This window comes from Oryctolagus cuniculus, chromosome 18, assembly GCF_051225735.1.
Source record: "Oryctolagus cuniculus isolate XC-2025 breed Fujian yellow rabbit chromosome 18, ASM5122573v1, whole genome shotgun sequence".
NCBI lineage: Eukaryota > Metazoa > Chordata > Mammalia > Lagomorpha > Leporidae > Oryctolagus > Oryctolagus cuniculus.
The window spans coordinates 42700039-42720783 of NC_142884.1; the positions used below are offsets into that span (position 1 = coordinate 42700039).

At 48.5% G+C, this 20745-nt stretch overlaps 1 protein-coding gene across 2 annotated transcripts in view; it reads right to left on the reverse strand.

Moving 5' to 3' along the window:
* The window catches only part of N4BP1 (NEDD4 binding protein 1), a 44541-nt gene extending 25229 nt beyond the window's left edge, over positions 1-19312 (reverse strand). For both annotated transcript variants that reach the window (XR_016224843.1, XM_008275060.5), the window contains exon 1: positions 18974-19312. Coding sequence is in view for 1 of the 2 variants with exons in the window: in XM_008275060.5 (XP_008273282.4) it covers positions 18974-19171 (198 nt within the window). In the remaining variant the exon portion in view is untranslated. The remainder of the gene's footprint in view (positions 1-18973) is intronic.
* Positions 19313-20745: the final 1433 nt, after the last annotated feature.

Genomic DNA, 20745 nt, shown 5'->3' on the forward strand with positions numbered 1-20745 from the left:
CTTCAACACCCTTCTCTTACCAATTTTTGGAATCATAAAATGGAAGATCAGCAAGAATGTGGAACTCAACACCACCATCAACCAACCAGGCTCTAATAGACATCTGTAGAATATTTGTCCAACAGCCACAGAATACATATGCTTTTCAAGCACTTGGAACTATCCAGGTAAAGGACCTTATCCCAGCCTCAAAGCAAATCTTTACAAATTTTAAATAACTGAAATCCCACAGAGCGTACTGACCCTAGCAGAAGCAAACCAGAAATCAGTAACAGATAAGACAAAGTGTCCAAATACTTGGGACCTAAACAAACACTTTATAAATAATTCAAAGTTCATGGGAAATTTTCAAAATGCATTGAACAATGAGAAAATGCAGCGTATCAAAATTTGAGGATACTGCTGAAACAGTGGTGAAGGGGAAATCTGTAATATTTAAATGCTTACATCAACAAAGAAAAGTACATTAAGCTCCCACTTCAAGGAAGTGAAAAGAAAGAAGAGCACAGACCTAAAGCAGGAGCAAGGAGATGTAATGAAGAGCAGAAGTCAGTGAAGCTGAAACACTACGTTAAATCAAGGAGACACAGGCTGGTCCTTCGAAAAAGATAAATTAACAAACCCCTTAACAACACTTTCGAAGTGCTGACCCTCCTTCCCTCTATGCAACACATTTTCTCTGGATGCTCTCATGATCTTTCATTTGTCTCCAATTTTTAACAGTGTGCTCATAATGTGTCTGGGTATGGAATTCTTTGAGTTTATTCTGTTTGTGTTCACTGAGCTTCTCAAATCATTGTTTCTAACTTTTGCCAAATCTGGGAAGTCTTCAGCAATTATTTCTTCAAATATTTTTTTCAGCATCACAATTTCTCCTTTTCTCAACCCTACCCCTCAATTGATTTATCCATTTTTATCTTCCTGTCTTCAAGTTCATGAGCTCTTTCCTGTCATCTGCATTTTAAAAATTGAGCCCAAGGTGCCGGTTCTAGTCCCAGCTGCTCTACTTCCAATCCAGCTCTCTGCTATGGCCTGGGAAAGCAGTAGAAGATGGCCCAAGTCCTTGGGCCCCTGCACCCACATGGGAGACCCAGAAGAAGCTCCTGGCTCCTGAATTAAGATCAGCAAAGCTCTGGCCGTTGTGGCCATCTGGGGAGTGAACCATTGGATGGAAGACCTCTCTTTCTCTCTGCCTTTCCTCTCTCTGTGTAACTCTTTCAAATAAATAAATAAATCTTTAAAAAAAAAAAATTGAGCCCAAGGGCCAGTACTGTGGTATAGAAAGTAAAGCCACCGGCTACGGTGCTGGCATCCCATATGGGCACCAGTTTGAGTCTCGGCTGCTCCACTTCTGATCCAGCTCTCTGTTATGGCCTGGGAAAGCAGTGGCAGATGGCCTAAAACTTTTGGCCCCCACCCACATTGGAGACTGGGAAGAAGCTCCTGGTTCCCAGCTTCGGATCAGCACAGCTCTGGCCACTGTGGCCATCTGGGGAGTGAGCCAGTGGATGGAAGACACCTCCTGCCCAACCCCCCGCCTCTCTGTAACTCTGCCTTTCAAATAAATAAATAAATACATAAATCTTTTTTTTAAATTGAGCCCATTCAGTGAGTTTTTATTTAGGTTATTGCATTTTTCAGCTCTAATCCTGCTAAACTGGTGGTTCTTTTACCTTTGCTTAAGCTTAAACTTTTCTTATTGCTTTTAAGAGTATTTTGGATTGCCTACTGGAATGTTTTTATAATAGACATTTTAGTCTCTATGCAGTAATTCTAACATCAGTGTCATCTCAGAACCCCTGTCCTTGTCTTTTCACCTAAGGGCTGAGATTCTCCTGGCTACTTGCTGGCTTCCCAGTCCTCAGCTCCTCCCTCTGCAATCTTTCATATTTCTGGGTTCCTGTTTCTGGTGCTCTTCTTTCAGTTCTCCAGCAGAAAACTAGGGCTTGGACTACCTCACCTTGTCTGTATTTTTGCAATTGTGCCTGGGTCCAGCCAGAACACAGAAATAGGTAAATAAATAAATAAATAAATCAGTGGAGGCTGGCCCCCCAGCTCCAGCTCCCATCACCACCACAGGGACTATCTGGGGGCTTGAGGTGTGTGTGAATGGAGGAAAGTAAACTGTAGGGACTTTTACATCCTAAGTGTTAGGTGTTCCATGTTCTGTCCCTTGAGCCAAAACCAGAAGGCCTTGTCCTGCTGCTCTTTCCATGTCCTGGTGTTCATTTCCACTTTCAGGCCAAGCTGTCCATTTGGTGGTCCTCTGAAATCTTATCTTCTTTCCCAATCTGCCTGCTACTGTTTAATTTCCAGAGTTTTCAAATAGCTGCTCTTTGTATTTTGCCTGGTTTTATAGCTGGATTCAGTAGGACAGACAGGGTGGATTGTACTGACTATCCCACCTAAAAATGAAACATCCTAGTTGCCTGTTAACCTAGGCTCTAAGTTAAGCACACAACCAAATTCACGAGTTAAATATTATTAAGACAACTAGAAAACTGTGGAGCCATTCTGACAAGGAAAAGTGCATCCCATCTTGTCAGTGGACTGCCAGCAACAATTAGCCAAGGAGAGGAAAAGTCTTCTCCAGATAAAAGACCTTCAAAACAAATATTCTCTCAAAACACAGCTAATTCTCTAATTGACTAGAGCCCACCTAGCAAAATTCTGCCCAGACCCAGAGCATCCAATTCACTTTTCAGATTTAATGTGAAACACAAAAAACACTCATGTTGGCAGACAGGCTCAAAAAGAAAGACAGGAATCAATAAAGCAGAACACAAAGAAACTAGTAATGCAGGGAACAGAAGAAAACTGTGGAGGGCTTCTGGCATAGTGGGTTAAGCCACTGTCTGCAGCGCCAGTATCCCATATGGGTGCTGGTTCAAGCCCCAGCTGCTCCACTTCTGATTCAGCTCCCTGCTAATGTGCCTGGGAAAGTAGTGGTAGATGGCCCAAGTACTTGGGCCTTGTACCCTTGTGGGAGACCTGGATGAAGCTCCTGGCTTCAGCCTGGTCCAGCCATGGCCACTGCAGCCATTTAGGGGAGTAAACCAGCAGATGAAGACTTCTCTCTCCCTTTGCCTCTTCCTCTCTGTAACTCCACCTTTCAACTAAATTAAAAAATCTTAAAAAGAAAGAAAACTTTGGCAAAATCATGACTAGTGCTTTCAGATATAAGATGGTACAGAATTCACAAAACTGGAATCAGGATTCTAAAAGAAAGAAAGAGAAGGGAAAAGAAAATCAAGAAATCAGGGAGCCGGCATTAATGGCACATAAGGTTAAACTGCTGCCTGCTACACTGACATCCCATAATAGTTGCCAGTTTGAGTCCTGGCTGCTTCACTTCCAATCAGCTCCTTGCTGATGCTCCTGGAAAGCAGCAGAATAGGGCTCAAGTACTTGGGCCCCTGCACCTACATGGAAGACCGCATGAAGTTCCAGGACTAGAGTCAACAGAACTTAAAGACAAATCTTTTCAAAAGTCCCACAAATAGGGGGCAGTGCGGGGGACGGGTGGGGTGGGGAATGAGAGAAGTCTTAAGGATCCATTGAGGATTATCTCAAATTCAAATAACTGGGGCTGGCGCTGTGGCACAGTGGGTTAATGCCCTGGCCTGAAGTGCCAGCATCCCATATGGGCACCAGTTCTAGTAACGGCTGCTCCTCTTTTTTTTTTTTTTGACAGGCAGAGTGGACAGTGAGACAGAGAGACAGAGAGAAAGGTCTTCTTTTCCTCCGTTGGTTCACCCTCCAATGTCTGCCACGGCCGGTGCGCTGTGGCCGGCGCACCGCGCTGATCTGATGACAGGAGCCAGGTGCTTCTCCTGGTCTCCCATGGGGTGCAGGGCCCAAGCACTTGGGCCATCCTCCACTGCACTCCCGGGCCACAGCAGAGAGCTGGCCTGGAAGAGGGGCAACCGGGACAGAATCCGGCACCCCGACCGGGACTAGAACCCAGTGTGCCGGCACCGCAAGGCGGAGGATTAGCCTAGTGAGCCACGGCGCCGGCCTGCTCCTCTTCTGATCCAGCTCTCTGCTATGGCCTGGAAAGGCAGTAGAAGATGGTCCAAGTTCTTGGGCCCCTGCACCCACGTGGGAGACCTGGAAGAAGCTCCCGGCTCCTGGCTCCGGATTGGCGCAGCTCCAGCCATTGTGGCCATCTGGGGAGTGAACCAACGGATGGAAGACCTCTCTCTCTCTCTCTACCTCTCTGTAACTCCGTATTTCAAATAAATCTTCAAACAAACAAACAAAAACAAGGAACTGCGTTCTTTAAAAAAAAAAAAATCCAAATAACTGGCATTCCCAAAGGCAGAATGGCTGGGATGGGCATTTGGTACAGCAGTTAAAGCTTGCATCCCAGGTCAGAGTACCTGGATTCAAGTCGAAGCTCCACTTTGGATTCACACTTAACACTAATGCACAGCCTGGAAGACAGCAGGTGATAGTCCAAGTACAGGAGAGCTGGACTGGTTCCCAGCTCCCAGGTTTGACTTGGTCCAGTCCTGGTTAGTGCGGGGCTGGAGAGTGAAACAGCAGATGGAAGATCTGTTTGATTCTTCCTTTCAAATAAATTAAAAGTAATTAGTTGGTTTTTTAAAAGGTGGAAGGACAGTTATCAGTGGCAAGGTCCCATCCTAACTTTGTTGGACTTAAAGGACAGACCACTCATCCTGAAGGGTCTATAGAACACCTAACTGTGCTGACTTTGAAAATGGCCCCCAGTCATGCATTTGGCTTCTTCAGGTTCCATGCAAGAACGTGTGGGCTGGAGTCCCGGCTCTCTGCTCTGACTACAGCTTCCTGCTAATGAACACCCTGGGAGGCAGCAGGTGGTAACCCAAGTAGTTGGACCCTGCCAGCAACATGAAAGACCTGGATAAAGATCCTGGCTCCCAGCTTCAGCTTGCTTCAGCCCTAGCTGTTGTGGACATGTGGGCAGTGAACCAGCAGATGGGAGTACTCCTGCTATTATTTTTTGTGTGTTCTGAAGTATTCAATTTAAAAGAAGAAAACAAAAACAAAAACAAAAAAAAGACCACCACAAAAATCCTGGGGACAGGATGGGAACCGAACACAACAAAATACCCACCAGAATGTCACAAATTCTATCAATTCTGGATGATTGGGGGTGGGAGGGGAGGGCAGTAATGCACTCAATGTTTTACAGGAAACTACTTTCTAATCCATAATTCTACACCCACCTCATTATATAACAAATACATAAAGACATTTCTAGACACGTTAAAGTCTTGGGAGACTTCGACAATGAATTACACCAAAAGTATGGAAGATAAAGTATCAGAACTATAACCCAAGAGTGGTGAACCCACGTCTGAAGAGCTGAGGAACTGGCTGACAGGAAAAAGGGAGCTCTAGAGGCACTCTCCCAAAAAGGTGGCTAAATGCATAGATGATATAAAGAAATACTTCTAAAATATGAGAAGCACGTGGAAAGTAAATTTCACAAGTGGATGAAAACAAGAGATAAAAATCCTAGGAAGACACAGGCATTGTGGTGCAGCAGGTTAAGCGTCCCTTGGGAGTGCAGTTCAAGTCCTGACCGCTCTGCTTCCAATCGAGCTCCCTGCTAACACACGTGGAAAGCAGCAGGTGACGGCTCAAGTGCTTCAGCCTGTTTCCCATTTGGGAGACCCAGACAAGTTCCTGGGTCCTGGCTTTGGCTTGGCTCAGGCCCGGCTACTGTGGGCATTTGCGGAGTGAACTGCCAGATGGAAGATCCTAGATCTTCTCTGTTTCTCCTTCTCTGTGGCTCTGCCTTTCAAGTAGATGAAAGTAAACATTCTCTTAAATTGCAGGAAAATTAAAAGCCACGCCATAAAGAAAACGATGTAACACAGGACATGTCTCTGCATTAACATTTACATGAGTCAGAATTACATAAACTCCATTCTTCAACTACAAAAAACTCTACTGGGAAAAGGGGAGTAGTTTTCGCCTCATTTCTTTTAAAGGGAAATGAATAATGCCTCAAATTGATAAGATATAGCAGAATACTCTTTAAATGAAGTAACCCGAGGAACCAACAGCTAAAACTAGTGAGCAGTGGCCTCTAAGAATTAGGGAAGGTTTAGTTGCAATGAACTTCTGTTCTTAGCTACATTCTCTTTCTAGTTGACTTTCTGTTTTAATCATATGCACAGATTATTCTGGTATACTCCACACCTTCTAATTTTAATACAGAAATTTTAATAAAAAAAAAAAAGTAGAGGCCAGTGTTATGGTGCAGTAGGGAAGCTGCCACCTTCAACACTGGCATCCCATATTGCAGTACTGGTTCGCTACTCCTCTTCCAATCTAGCCTCCTGCTAGTGTGTCTAGGAAGGCAGCAGATGATGGCCCAAGTGGTTGGGGCCCCGCAACCCATGTGGGAGACCTGGATGGAGTTCCCAGTTCCTGACTTGGGCCTGGCTCAGATCTGGCCATTGCGGCCATCTGGGGAATGAACCAGCAGATGCACTCCCTTTCCTCCCACTATTTCTCCCCCTCTTTCTGTTGCTCTGCTTTTCAAATAAATAAGTCTTTAAGAACAAAAAGTAGATGCTATGATGGTGTATCACTAATATTTTTGGCCCTAGTTTTAAGTTTTCCTTGATTTTTGTCTGACACCGAGGTAAGGAATGTTAGTGCTTATAAAATACAAGTGATTCATCCTTGAAATAAACATTTTCTATTATTTCTCTGTTACTTTCCTAGATCAGTCTAATTAAAGAACATTATGCAAGAAGAGCTGAGAACAATTACAAGTATAACATTAACAACTACTTGGGGAGCGGGCACTGTGGTGCAGTGGGTTAAAAGTCCCACTCTGCAGTCCCAGCATCCCATATGGGTGCCGTTTTGAGTCTCGTTGCTCCACTTCTGATCCAGCTCTCTGCTATGGCCTGGGAAAGCAGTAGAAGATGGCCCAAGTCCCTGGGCCCTTGCACCCACATAGGGGACCAGGAAGAAGTTCCTGGCACCTGGCTTCAGATTAGCTCAGCTCTGGCCGTTGCAGCCATGCGGAAGTGAACCAATGGACGGAAGATCGATCTCTCTCTCTCTCTGCCTCTCTGTAACTCTGCCTTTCAAATAAATAAATACATCTTAAAAAAAAAAAAAAAAACTACTTGGATGTTTTCCATACCATGCAACCAAATGGAAATTATAAAATGAAACTGCATGTTGTGGGGTGGCCGTCTGGTGCAGCTAGAGTGACACTGCTGCTTAGGACTCCCATGTTCCATCTAATTCCAGCCCGTTTCCTGCTAATGTACATCATGAGAGGCAGCAGGCTCAAGTAGTTGGGCCCCTGACACCTAGCTCCTGGCTTCTGGCTTTGGCCTCCCAGTTCTGACTGTGAACCACTGACTGGAGATCTCTGTGTCTCTCTGCCTTTCAAGTAAGTAAAATTAAAAAGAAAAAGAAACTAGATATTGAGACAAATAAGTAACTGTGAAGACTTGTGACTAATGCTGATTTCAATTTTTAAATGATAATCATATAAATCCCAATATTTTTATCCTTAAATCAATTTTATACATTTGAATGCACAGAAAATTCATACAGTCCAAAGCTATTATTTACAAACAAATCCATTTACTTTTCATAGCAATACAATTTGTCCTTAGTACATCCAGATACTATTCAGATGACTAGCTTTTGAAGAAAAACAATCCAGTGAAAGTGAGGTTCTTTGAGATGATTAGAGAGGGCCCTGTCTGCTGCTCTGGACCCACTGGGGATAAAATACAAGCAGATGTTTCTGACGCTCTCCCGCAAATCACCAAAACCACCGCGGCAGGAGTAACTGAGCAGTTCTGAGAAACGCTGTACAAAAAGCTCGTCACGCTTCACATGCACAGCTCCTCTTTTTTTTTGTGCCCTGAAAGAAATGATCTCTTGAGACTTGGGCTCAACTTTTTCATTACTCTCGTGGATTACCTAGTGGCAATTTATTACACTCAAGTTCAGCAGTAAACAATAAAGTTGCTATACGGCATTCTTATATTTCAGATATTTGGCTATCAATTTGTTGTCAGTAAGAAAGACTCCGCAGGAGTTGACACTGTGGCGTAGTAGGCTAAGCTTCTGCCTGCGGCGCCAGCATCCCATATGGGCGCCAGTCAAGTCCCAGCTGCTCCTCTTCCAATCCAGCTCTCTGCTATGACCTGGGAAAGCAGAAGATGGCCCAAGTCCTTGGGTCCCTGTATCCCTGTGGGAGACCCAAAAGAAGGTCGTGTCTCCTAGCTTTCGATCGGCCCAGCTCTGGCCATTGCAGCCATTTGGGGAATGAACCAGCAGTTGGAAGCCCTTTCTCTCTGCCTCTCCATCTGTAACTCTACCTCTCCAATAAATAAAATCTTTTTAAAAGAAAAAGACTCTGCAGACCAAATACCATTGTTTGCATTTGAGCATACCTGGGATCTGAATATTTATCTGAGAAACATGGACAGAGAGAGACATACAGACAAGACAGAGTGGGCTTCTATTCACACTGGCTCATTCCCAAATGCCCACCATGGCCAGGACTGGACCAGACCAAAGCAAGGAGCCAGGTACTCAACAGAGGTCTTTCAAGTGGGTGGCAGAAACCCAAATACTTGAGCCATCCCACTCAGGGTCTGCAATACAGGAAGCTGGAATCAGATTCACAGCCAGACTTGCACCCAGGAATTCTGATGTAGGATTCAGGTGTCTCAACCTGGGATCTTAAATCCCTGCCCGTAAACATTTTCAGTCTAGTTAAAAACTAGCCTATCCTGCAATGCTGTTTTTCTGTTTACTGTGTTTTTTTTTTTTTTTTTTTTTTTTTTTTTTTTTTTTAGTGCGGACATATGAGCAACTTCTCTTCATATGCTAAAAGGCATTTCTACCATTCTACCTCTAAAAAACTCAGCCCTTCTCAGCTGATATTTCACAAGTCCAGAGAGAAGCTCCTGGCAATCCCTGCTGCTCAAAACATGGCTAAAACCAGACAGGATCAAAGTGGCTACTCAGGAGCTTGCAAGTCTGATCTGGAGTCAGGTTTCTCTGCACTGCTGTTCACCATCTAGCATCTCTTACTGAGGGAGCACGCTTAGGGATCTCGGCAGGCTCTCTGCAGATTACATATTCCGAGAGGCAGCAGCACAGGGTGCTACCAGCAGAGCATATGGGAGCAAATGACAACTGACAACACAGGTACAGGACTGAGTGTAAGGGAGACACAGGGGCTAAAAATCACAGCAACTCTTGGGGAGATGGATCTGAAATACTTTGCCAGCTGCAAGGGCATCACTGTGCCACGACCCAAACTGAGAGATGTTCACACCGACCACAATCACTGAGGACGGAGAAGCAAAGAAGAGTGACTCAAATGGTTCAAACCAGTTGTTTTCAACCCTGGCCACACATTGGAATTTTCAAGTTTTTTTTTTTTTTTTTTTTGCGGGGGGAGGGCATTGGGAGACTCTTGCATAAACCATGTTTTATGTTCTAAGAGAAAAAAAGAATCAGGGCTGGTGTTGTGACAAAGCAGGAAAAACCTCTGTCTGTGCCATCCCATTTGTGTTCCGGCTGCCCTACTACAGATCCAGCTCTTTGTTAATGGCCTGGGAAAAGCAGTGGAAAATGGCCCAAGCATTTGGACCCCTGCCACCCACTTGGGAGACCGGCTTTTGCCTGGCCCAGTGCTGGCTGTTGTGGACACCTGTGGAGGGAACCAGCAGACAGAAGATCTATCTGTAGTAATTCTTTCAAATTAAAAAAAAATCTTAAAAAAGAAAACACGGGGCTGGCACTGTGGCGTAGCAGGTAAAGCCACCACCTGCAGTGCGAGCATCCCATTAGGGCACCAGTTTGTGCCCTGGCTGCTCCACTTCCGATCCAGCTCTCTGCTATGGCCTGGGAAAGCAGTAGAAGATGGCTCAAGTCCTTGAGCCCCTGCACCCACATGGGAGACTGGGAAGAAGCTCCTGACTCCTGGAGTCAGATCTCCACAGCTCCCGCCATTGGGGTCATCTGGGGACTAAACCAGTAGGTGGAAGACCTCTCTCTCTCTCTGCCTTTGCTTCTCTGTAACACTGCCTTTCAAATAAATAATAAAATCTTTTTAAAAACCCACATATTTAACAGCTTGTATAACTATCAGGAAAAAAAAATTATCAAACACTTCCAAATAAGGTAAAAGGATGCTCTTTCAATCATAATGGCGTTTTTGGCTCATCCCCAAATTACTTAATTCTTTAGCAAATGCACTTTTGTCTGACACACATTCATGACTGATGAAATGTCTGGACTGTGAACTACACATTGAAATGTTGATTTTTGTTCAACAGATGCCAAATACCTCAGTTTGGCAGAAAAGATAACCATGAGGCTATGATTTCCCTGTTTTGTCAGACGGTAGGCAGTCTGTACTTAACCAAATAGTTTTATTCCAACATTCCTTTTCTTTCTTTCTTTTTTTTTTTTTTTTTTTTAAGATTTTTATTTATTTCAAGGCAGAGAGATAAAGAGGAGACAGAATTTTCATCCGCTGGTTCACTCCCCAAATGGCCAGGACTGGGCTGGGCCGATCCGAAGCCAGGAGCCTCTTCTGGGTCTCCCATGTGGGTGCAGGGGTCCAAGCACTTGGACCATCTTCCACTGCTTTCCCCAGGTGCATTAGTAGGGAGTTGGATTGGAAGTTGAGCAGCAGGGACACAAACCAGCACCCTTATGATATGCCTGCACTGCAGGCTGGGGCTTAACATTCTGTGCCACAGAACCCCCAACCTTCCTTCTTCAGTGTTGAAAAACAGTTCCTCAAATACTCTCCGAACCACTTTCACCTTCCAGCTGTTTCCCTCTTTTATGACTTACCTGTTTGAGTCATGCTTATTTATTTTTAAATTTACACTTTGGGAGGTTTACAGGAGCCAAGCAGGAGATGCCCAAGCAGGCTCACTTGCTAGCACTGTTAACCTGAGTGGCCCAAGAAGGTGCCCGTCATCAGCTGATAAAACCAAGAGTGTCTCACATGGGCTCCCAAAGTGAGTTACAAGCAGCAGAGTTTCACTTGAGCGGCCCCCCATTTTTTTTTCCTTCTGACGGTGTGTTTCTGTTTTGCAGTTTTCAGCCACACTGACACAGGGACCCATGGATCTAAATCGCCAGGCCAACTTCACGGCACCCTTCGTATATGTGAATCTGCCCTACGCATGGCCCGAAATTAATCTCTACTTGGCATGTTTTTGGCTCTGACCATGCGCTAATCTTCAGGTGGACAACAGAGGATCTATGTTCTGTCAGATGAGCGACCTCAACAGAGTCTGGTTTCAGTCTTTTCTGTTTATGTAAGAACATGTCTCAGGACCACAGCACAGAGCACTTACGTGTTTTAAAACTACTCTGACCTGTGGCTAAGACTGTGGAACCAAAGCTGAACCCCCTGTTTCTGACTACAAATGAGCAAACTGTTTTCCCTCTCATGGTGTAAAAGTAAAATATATCCCTACCTTCAGATGTATTACTAAATTACAGTATAACGTTTATTATTGAATCTCTGTTCTAACTAATGAAGAATAATACTGGAATTTAAATAAGTCTATATTCCTAAAACATAAACATCTAATACTTTAAACACGTTAGCCTTGGGCAGGTGTCTGGGGCAGCCATAAAGCTGCCATGTGGGACATCTGAATCCCACGTTGATGTGCCAGTTTTTCCTGCTAATATACAATCTGGGAGGCAGAAGATAATGGCTCAAGTCCTTGGGTCACTCCCACCCTTATGAAAGACCTGGATTGGGCTCCAAGCTCCTGGCTTCAGCCTGGCCCAGCCCTGGTCATTATAGCCATTTGGGGAGTGAATTAGCAGATGGAGACCTCTCTCTCTCTCTCTAATTCTGCCTTTCAAATAAATAAAATAAATCTTTAAGAGGGAAATAAAGTTCTTTAATTACTGCAAGGATTCTCCCCCTGTAATTTTGCTTTTTAAATCCAAGACTGCTAACCTTATAAAATCACGTCAATTTCATAAAAGAAACAAAACGTGGTCCTTGATTTCACTAAAACCCCACAATACTGGCTGGCAGTGAAACATGGAAGAGGAAACTCCTACAGTCATGTGCAATCACTGACCTCAGAGCACCCCACATTTCAACATTCTGGTATAACCCCAGAATAGTGAAGGGACTGCATCAATCACTGTTTCCTAGGAAGTTGATTTTTACAACCACAGTGAGTAAAAAAAATAGCACTCTAGGAAGTGCAAAAGACTAGCACCCTCCCTTCTGGTAAAATCAAAACAGAAACTCCATGGCACTCCCTGATATCACATCTATGAATATTTCCTCAATTAACCTGTTTAAGAACTCACGAAAGGCCAGCACCGCGACTCAACAGGCTAATCCTCCGCCTAGCGGCGCCGGCACACTGGGTTCTAGTCCCGGTCGGGGCGCCGGATTCTGTCCTGGTTGCCCCTCTTCCAGGCCAGCTCTCTGCTGTGGCCAGGGAGTGCAGTGGAGGATGGCCCAAGTGTTTGGGCCCTGCACCCTATGGGAGACCAGGAGAAGCACCTGGCTCCTGGCTTCGCATCAGTGCGGTGCGCCAGCCGCAGCGGCCTTTGGAGGGTGAACCAACAGCAAATGAAGACCTTTCTCTCTGTCTCTCTCTCTCACTGTCCACTCTGCCTGTCAAAAACAACAACAACAACAACAACAACAACTCACGAAACCAGGTACCAAGTCCTCCAAGACAAGAGAACATGAGACAGCACAGGGTCAGTGTTCACCTTCTGAAATCAGTGGAATAATTCTCCCAGAACTGCATTTTTCAGAACTGCATTTTTTCGTCATCCTTAACTTTTTCCTCCTTTACTCCACAAATACACACCTAAAACTCAGTTGAGGAAAGGTCAACCCCCAGCTCCTCTGAAGACTCTTTTCCTCACAAATAAACACTGGACTGGCTAGGAGGCTGCTTTAGCAGTGTCTTCGGTATGTTTTGACTCCTGCTCCCACTCACTCTCCTACAGGCTGGTGCTTTGCTGTGCCCCTTGGAGGCTGCTCACTGCTGCGAAGCAAGCAGCTGCAGGCAGCACACTCAGCACTTCAACTCCTGTCTCTCAAAATTCTGATTTCTGCAATTTCTGATTATAACTTGCAGAATTCTCCAACAGTCACTGGACTTGTGCTCCTGTATGCAGGACTCCCAACAGGGTTTAACATCCTGTCCCTTTTATTCTCATGAGTTCGCAATGCCTTTCTGCTTTCTCGAACAAGGCTGACCATCAGCAACAACTCCCGGGGCCTGCTGCGCCTTGCTCAACAGTCCTGCAGACCATTCAGTTCTGGTGCGTTGGCCTTCCTGACCTTCTGAGTGGAGGAAAGTGTCAGTTACTTGAGAGTTTCTGGGTCAAGAGACACCAGACATTCATGCTGTCTCATCTTCCGTGGCCTTGACTTCACTCCCAGTCCTTTACGTTTGCTCTTTTCCAATGCCCTCCCAGCAGCTAACACGTTCTGTCGCCAAGCTCTCCTGACCCCTGGGGATGAACCAGCATCCACTTTACTGGTACACCACTGCAGGCTCTTGGGGTCATCAATGGCCCTCTCCTCTGAATCTAACCAACCCTGTCTCCTCCTAAAGCAGAGGGCCTGAAAAGGCAGCCCTAAAGCTGAATCTGCTCCACCAACATGCTCGTTGTTTTATGTTGTGTCATTTAGAGATGTACTTTAGGGGAGAGATTCGGCAAAGTGGCTAGATACCATCTGGGGGCCTGGCGCTGTGGAGTAGTGCGTTAAGCCTCTGCCTGCAGTGCCAGCATCCCATACAGGTGCCTGTTCGAGTCCTGGCTGCTCTACTTTCAGTCCGGCTCCCTGCTAAAGGCCTGGGAAAGCAGTGGAAGATGGCCCAAGTACATGGGCCCCTGCTTGGGCCCAGAAGAAGCTCCTGGCTCCTGGCTTCACATCAGCTCAGCTCAGGCCATTGCAGCCATTTAGGGAATGAAATCAGCAGATGGAAGACCTCTCTGCCTCCCTCTCCCTCTGTCAAATAAACTTTTTTTTAAAGGCACCATTTGGGATGCCTGCATCCTCTATCAAGTGCCTGAGTTCAAGACCCAGCTCCACTCCCAGTTTCAGCTTCCTGCTAATGCACACCCTAGGAGGCAGCAGGAGATGAATCCAGTAGCTGGGGCCCTGCCATGCTCACAAGGGAGAGCAGGCCAGAGTTCCCAGCTCCTGACTGCTGGCCCAGTCCCTGCTGTTGTAGGCATCTGGAGTGAACCAGTAGATGGGAACACTCTCTCCACCTCCCAAATACTTTCTAAAAAAGACTGTTAGTGAAATATTTTATTCATACAATTTATAGCATGTATAGTTTTAGAAAATACTCTCACTTAGAAAAACACAAACAGATTTCACATAAAGATATGCAGCCTCCTGGCCTCTAGACAATGCCACGGTCACCACCCCTGAACCCACAACTGTAGCTGGCTAATACTATGCGTGCGGATTTGTCCTCTGCAGGGCACCGCGGCCCTTCTACCGTGCAGTCACCTCCCCTTACAGTTCTACCTTCCCTCACTCTCCAGGGACTCCTTTCCTCCAGTGCCTGACTGAAAGGACCCCAGCTGCTTTGCATCTCTAATCTCTCTTGGTGAAAGAAGTTGCAGCCAGTTCGCACCTCCGATTCCTCTCTGAATCCAATCCTCAAACCCCTCTGCTTCCATGATGTTCCATTACACACTCCAGCCCCTCGTGGACCAGGCCCTCCTCACTCCTGGTCTCCACACTACCGCAGTCCTGGCACACTGCTGTAAAGGCTGCCAGACACTTGCTCTAAAATCACTGCAAACCAGCAAGGAGCCACACTGTTAACAGGAGAGAGATGCAAACACTGAGGCACTTTTTGGAATGGTGAATCTCTCTACCTCCTGTCCCTGGGCTAAAATCCAGGTCCTGCAGTAGGCCTCCGAGCAGTGTGAACTGGCCATTTCCTGCACATTCTCCCTGCAGGACAGGAGTTTGTAACAAAACTGCACTCCTTCATCTCCCTGTAACTTGCACCTGTTTCTCCCTCTGCCAGGGACTCACTGGTCCAAGTGTGAAGGACTTGGACCTAGGGTCTGAGCGGAGTCCCATCTCCGGTCTGCTTCTTGTTTTGCATGAACTTTCAACATCTTCTAGCAGATGTTCAGAGGGGCCCTTCCGCAGGGTAGCTGGTTTACTTCTTTCCTACGCTCTCCTAGAAATCCTTGCCTTGCACACACACTGTCCCTGGGTTTCAACTCTGCCTCCTTCTAGGCCTCCCTGCTGTTTTGGCTCTCCTGGTTCTGCCTAGGGCCCAGCAACCTTGGTTTGAAGCCAAGACTTGTTTGTAACCTTGTTCGGCAGAGGTGCGTCACTGTACACCTTGGGTGCACTCCCCCACCGCACGCCACTGCTTGTTTCCCTGTCACTCTCCCCTACCAGGCTCTCCTTGAGGGCAACAGCTAGTACACTTTCTGGGACCTGAGACAATGAGCTGCTTGGTGGCCCTTCCAAGCAACAAACCAAACAATGTATCAACCAGCCTTCCTGCCACTGCCCCATAAAACCTACTCCTACTCCCCTACACCCACTCAGTTGCCCATCCTTGTAAAAACCTTGCCACCTCACTCCCCCAACCCCAATTCTAAATTGCAACAATTTTCTTTTTACTGAATCTTCTAGTCCCCTCCCAAACTATCCTCTAGGATTTCAGGCAAATTCTTCCCACCTCAACTCCTCAGACTCCCTACTAAGGCTCCATGGTCTTAGCCTGACATTTGGGTCCCGGCTTCTTCTCTCACAGGGGTTGACACCCTCCAACACTGTCTGGAATGCCAGATACCAGGGGCAGCATCCTCCAACAAATTACTCTTTCACCAAAGTGGCCACTCCATGTGCGTTTCTCCAACCTCTCTCAGCGTTACCACCTTCTACTCAGATGCCTCCATCTGACACTCTGGTAAACTGAGGCCCAACTGAACTTCCAAATTCTCTTCTACTCTGTCTTTGCAAAAGAGGAGTGAATCAACATTTTAAGAAAACAAATCAAGCCACTAGATGGAACCCAGAGAGCTGCTCTCACTTATTTTGATCACACACTGCAGCAGATAGCTTAGGAGCTCTTGTTTACTGTAAATTGCCCTTCCCAAAACCTGCTTCTCCCCAGCAGCTTAACGGAAATACCGTGGCCGCAGGGGTTGGCGCCGTGGCGCAGCCTGTGACACCATGTATGAGGGCCAGTTAAGTCCAGCCTGCTCCCCTTCAGATCCAGCTCCCTGCTAATGTGCCTGGAAAAGCAGCAGCAGATGGCCCAAGATGCCTGGGCCCCTGTCACTCATGTGACACTCAGATGGAATTCCAGGCTCCTGGCTTTGGCCTAACCCAGCCCTGGCAGTTGGGGCCATCTGGGGGAGGGAACCAGAGGATTGAAGAGCTCACTCGTGGGTGCGCTCTCTCTCTCTGCCCCTCCCTCCCTCCTTCTCTGTAACTTTGCCTTTCAAATAAATGAATAATTTTTAAAAACCTTGTAGATGTTGCATCAAGTCTGCTTTCCTATTTTTTTTTTTTTTAAATCAAACTAATGGTTACTTGGCCTCCAAATTGAATTAATAGGAATAAAAAAAAAAAAGCCCTTCAGTGTGGCATTCAATTCTTTCCCTCAAGGAAAAAAAGAAAAAGTACAACTGAGAGGGTTGAGTCAAGAGTAATACATACAGCAAAGCTAACCAAGCAGCTGACACACTGCTAGGATCAGGCGAAACACAGCTTTCCCAGTTAATTTACATCAACTGTGCGCAGACAGCAAGGAGACCCGGGTGGGGGTGTCTGGCAGCAGGGGCAGGGCCTTTCTGTGGAGCTCCATCTGTGCCAGTGGTGAGCACAGAACACACCACCGGGGCAGTAAGACTGGACAACCGAGGCCTACGCGAAGAGCTTCTAAACCAGAAAATCGGGCCGACAAGGAAGGACTGGCTTCGTAAGCATTCTGTAAGTCAGAGTTCTTCAGAGTGGGGGAGAGGTGGCAGCAGGCTCCAGTGGGGCCCGGGCAGAAGGAGGTTTTGTCAGAGTCACTCCAATGCAAGTAGAACCAGGGAGGCAGGGAGTAGGTACTGAAGCAAGTGAGAGACCCTCAAAAGAGTGGAGGCAAAGACAATGGAAAGGAAAGGAGCCAATGCTTAAGGGACAGCAGAAGAACTAATGAGACCGGGTCATGTCAGTGTTTTCCTACCTGGAGAGCAGAAGAAATGGGTAACCGGGAAACGAAAGGAGGGGCTTGGGGAAAGACCAGACAACTGTCTGACAGCAGACAGCTGATTAGGGAAGCAAATCGGATTCAGCACCCAGGTTTTCAGATGAGCTGCAGAGAATATTCATCTGCCCCAGTGTTCCAACCTCCTGTAAACACATTAAAAGCAAGCAAGCACTCAGGGGCCTGAACTGTGGCATGGCAGAGTAGGCCACAGCCACCACCTGCAGGGCTGCCTTCCCATACGAGCAGGCCACTGCTCCACTTCCCATCCAGCTCTCTGCTGTGGCCTGGGAAAGCAGCAGAGGATGGCCCAAATGCTTGGGCCCCTGCACCCACGTGGGAGACCTGGAAGCTGCTCCTGGCTCCTGGCTCCAGCCTGACCCAGCCTTAGCTGTTGTGGCCATTTGGCAAGTGAACCAGCAGATGGAAGATACCTCTCTCTGTAACTCTTTCAGATAAATAAAATATAGCTTTTTTTTTTTTTTTTAAAGGAAGCATTCAAGCTTCAGTTGTTGACTCTAAGAGCACCAAGACGACAGAGACGCAGAGTTCGCCAGGGCGCCGGGACATCCTCCCCTCCCCGACAGGGCTCATCTGGGAGGCAGGTATCAAGGCCAATGGCTCCGGAAAGCAATGCCCTACTCTGAACCCTGGTGACCTCCACAACCAGACACGGAAACCTGGAGGTACCTGGAGGGAGGACAAGGGACTTCCGGAAGCATCAGCCCACACACGCGCGTGTGGTGTGCGGGTTCCTCTGCGCTGGATGGGAGGAGCAGCATTCCCCGAAGTCCCCTGTGTGACTCAGGACACATCTTCCACACCCCACAGGGGAGGAACCGGAAAACGGACAGACCGTCACCTGGAACCCCAAACCCCTCGGCCATCTGGCCCTGCTTCCCGGCTTCCCTTTTGCGGGACTCCCTTGCACATGCATGCAACTAAGATGGTTTTTCTCCGCTTCATCTGCCTACGGTCAGGTCATTTCAGCCACTCAATTGTGGAGCCGTCAGAGGGTAGGGATAAAGTTCTCTGTCCTACCAGGGACACGGGCTGTTGCTGTTTTTGGCTTGTGAAGGGAGATGTCGGGTAGTTAGCAGTGTGAAAGGTTTAGACAGGTGAGTCACCGTTTCTGAGTTTCAGTTTCCCCAGCTGTTAATTTAAAGAGAAAGACAGGAGCAAGACCACAAAACCGACCTCACGGCATTCTTAAAAGAGGCGCTTCGCACACCCTGCGATGCGCTCCCAGGATTAATACTCCCGGGCCGGACACAACAGCCTCACGAGGAACCACGTCACTTTAACCCGCTGTTACGCATTCTGTCTCCGGAACGCTATCTACCATTGACTACTCCGATGGGTTCTTCCCCATTCTCCAGCTGGGCTGGGATCCCAAAAAGGTCTAGAAGTCCCGTGGGGGCAGTCCTGGAAGGAGGCGAAGGGCCCCAGGCCCTGCGCACCATCTGGGGGCCGAGGGAACCGCAAGCGACACCCTCAGCACGGCGCATCCACGCCGGGCCAGGCAGCGCCCCCTTCGGCCCTCAGATATGCTTTCGTCAGCAACGCCTGCAAGGGGGGAAACTGAGGCAGCGGAACGGCGCCGCCAGACCGCGAGAACGCGGCTCCCGCCCCAGTCCCACGCAACAGCGCCGCGCGGCGCGACGGCGGCGGGGGGCGCCCGGGGACCCCCTGCGCGCCGAGGCCGCGGGCAGACTCACCTTGGCGCTGTGCACCGCCTCCTGCGCGCCGCGCAGCTGCAGCCAGATGCGCGCGGGCAACGGCTCCTCGGCCCCCAGCGCACCCAGCACGGCCAGGCTCACGCCGAACAGGCTCTCGATGCGGCCGCGGCTCCGCTCCAGCAGCGCCGCCTTCTCCGCGGGGGCCGTGAACTCGTCGAGCACCGCCCGGGACGCCATGGCGGGCGCGGCCTCCGGCGGCGGCGGCGGCGGCAGCACCGGAGACCGGCGGCGGCGACGCCCCCTCAGCGCGCTGCCGCTGCGCCCGAGCCCCTCAGGCGGCGTCGGCCGTTCCCGGCCGCCTCGCCCCGGCCCGCACGCAGACCCGGCTACACCATCCCGCCACGGCCACCGCAGCGTGGCAACTGCGGGCGGAGAAGTCCTCCACCCCTTCGCTGCTGCCGCTGCCGCTGCCGCTGCCGCCGCCGCCGCCGCCGCCGCCGCGGGCCCGGCCCGGCCCGGCCCCGCCGCCGCCGCCGCCGCCGCCGCCGCCGTGCACGCGCCCCGCCCTCAGACGTCACTGAGGCTCGCCGCCCCCTGGGGAAGGGCAGTGAGAGAAAGGCGACGGAGGATGACGTCACTCGCAAGCGTCATGGTTGTTGAGGGCAAAGTGATCGCTTCGGAGCCCCTGGCGGCCACCTTTGACAGGGGCACAGCGCTTTGGGGTAATCAGGTGAATGCAGATTTCTGGCTTTACGTTGCTAGTGCGATGAGACTTCTCTTTCTCTTATTCCCCTCTCTCCCCTTCCCGCCTCTATTTCTGTCGGTAAAAATGCTAACAGGAAAAAGAAAAAATGGTAACAGGTATGGAAAACTGAAATGCAAAACATAATTAAGCAAATTCTGGAAAGTCAGGGTTTTTTTGAAAAATATTTTATTTTATTTATTTGAAAGGCAGAGTTACAGAGGATAGAGGGAGAGACAGAGACAGAGAGAGAGGACTTCCCTCCACTAATTCGCTCCCCAGATGGCCTCAACAGCTCTGGCTGGGCCTGGCGGGAGCCAGGCGCTTCTTCTGGGGCTCCCACGTGGGTGTCAGGGACCCAAACTCTTGGGCCATCCTTGCTGCTTTTCCAGGCTAGTAGTGGGGAGCTGGATCAGAAGTGGAACAGCTGGGACTCGAACTGGCACCCATATGGGATGCAGTATCTGCCAGTGGCAGCTTTACCTGCTACAAGGCAGCCCCTGAAAGTGAGTTCTTCTGAGAGAGAAGGAGGGGTGTGCGTCATGGAGAGCACAAAAAGTGGGGGGTTGAGGACTCACCCATGCTCCTACCCTGGGACTGGGGCAAATAAACCCCAACCCCTCTCCAGTTGTGCCTTCCCTCTGTAAAGTCACAGGTTGCATTTGGTTGGCACTAAGACCGTTCCCAGATCTTCCGGGAAATAAAGGGTTAATTTCCTCCTCTGAGCTAGATGTTGTGGATATAGTAGATAGTTAGGGATGGACGCGGGATTGTTAAGTTCTCCGTCTTACTTCCTAACCTGTAGAGTGTGGGTAGCAATATTACAGTTCCTACTTCCCACTGTGAAAATTGATGTCATACCTGACATAGTAAGTGCTCACTAAACGGGTTAGCTGTAACGGGAAGAATTTTTTTTTTTTTTTTGACAGGCAGAGTGGACAGTGAGAGAGAGAGACAGAGAGGAGAAAGGTCTTCCTTTTGCCGTTGGTTCACTCTCCAATGGCCGCCGCCGCTGGCGCGCTGCGGCCGGCGCACCGCGCTGATGCGAAGGCAGGAGCCAGGTGCTTCT